The 1,249-nt window shown below is 63.8% G+C and overlaps 1 protein-coding gene across 1 annotated transcript in view; it reads left to right on the top strand.

The window, feature by feature from the left end:
* Positions 1-1,249, top strand: part of DEAF1 (DEAF1 transcription factor) — a 17,248-nt gene that overhangs the window by 14,418 nt on the left and 1,581 nt on the right. Inside the window, exon 9 of the mRNA XM_005859256.2 lies at positions 779-868. Within this exon, the coding sequence (XP_005859318.1) occupies positions 779-868 (90 nt within the window). The remainder of the gene's footprint in view (positions 1-778; positions 869-1,249) is intronic.

A 1,249-nucleotide genomic window follows, 5' to 3' on the forward strand; every position in this document is an offset into this window, starting at 1 on the left:
CCCGAGGATACTTTTCCATTGATATTTAGGGAGAGTGGAAGAGAGAGGGAAAGAGAGAGAAACATCAATGTGAGAGAGACACATCAATTAGTTGCCTCCTGAATGCGCCCTGACCAGGGCCCGGGCCATGGAGGAGCCTGCAACTGAGGTATGTGTCCTCGACCGGAATTGAACCTGGGACCCTTCAGTCCGCAGGTCGACGCTCTATCCACTGAGCCAGACCAGCCAGGACTTAACATGTTTCTTATGAACCGTTACACTGGCTGGGCCGCATGCGGCCCGTGAGTTTGACATCCTGTTCTAGCGTGTGCCCGTCTGCTGCCTGTTGCGCTTGCGCTTGGAGCTGACATCAGGGCTGGTGTCTGCCGTGTCACCCGATCGTGCCAACTGAGGTCCACCAGGGTCAGGCTTGCGTCCCTGTGTGCGGCCCTCAGCTGATCAGAGAGAAAAGCTCCAACCCCGTAATTTACACAAAATGTACATTTCAGGGAGCCTCCTGGCTGGAGGGCTGGGCGCGGGGGCCGGGGACAGGGTGTGGGCCGCTCAGCATCTGCTGACCCCCCAGCCCTTCGGGCCAGCCCTCCATGTCCGGCCCAGGCCTGTCACCGCCCATGGAGAATTCTGTCCCCAGCCTTGGTCCTCTGCACGCGGCAGAAGCGGGACCAGCTGCCCTGGAGGTGGCGGGCACGGGTGTGGGCATGGGGGTGGCCCCGGCCCCCCCGCCTGTGCCCGCATTGGTTGCTGCGTTGCCCGGCACTGACTGGCCCTGTCCTTGCAGCAGTCCTGTGTCAACTGCGGCCGGGAGGCCCTGAGCGAGTGCACTGGCTGCCACAAGGTCAACTACTGCTCCACCTTCTGCCAGCGCAAGGTAGGCGCCTCCCCACGGGGCGAGGGGGGGGGCCTGCTCACCGTGGCCTTCGGCCTTGTGGTCAGCGCCCCAGCCCAGGGCCCCTTTGTCTGTTCCCACCGTTCGGCCTTCCATCGACAGAGGTTAAATGGGTGTTTTCCCGGGGCCTCGAGGCCGCCTCGCCGGGCCCCACCTGCTCTCTCCTCGGCCTGTTTGGGGATTTCTACAAAGGAGGATGGCGGTGGGAGGACGGGCCACACAGCTACGCGTGTCACTCAGTCTCTCCCCGGCCAGGGACGCACCCGTGGGGCCCAAGCACTGTCCGTTCTCAGCAGAAGTCCTCGGGTGGGCGACCGAGCAGGGCCGTGTGGGTGTGGCACGTGGCAGGGCAGGGGCTTCCTG

The sequence above is a fragment of the Myotis brandtii genome, unplaced genomic scaffold (genome assembly GCF_000412655.1).
Source record: "Myotis brandtii unplaced genomic scaffold, ASM41265v1 scaffold1236, whole genome shotgun sequence".
In the NCBI taxonomy this organism is placed as follows: Eukaryota; Metazoa; Chordata; class Mammalia; order Chiroptera; family Vespertilionidae; genus Myotis; species Myotis brandtii.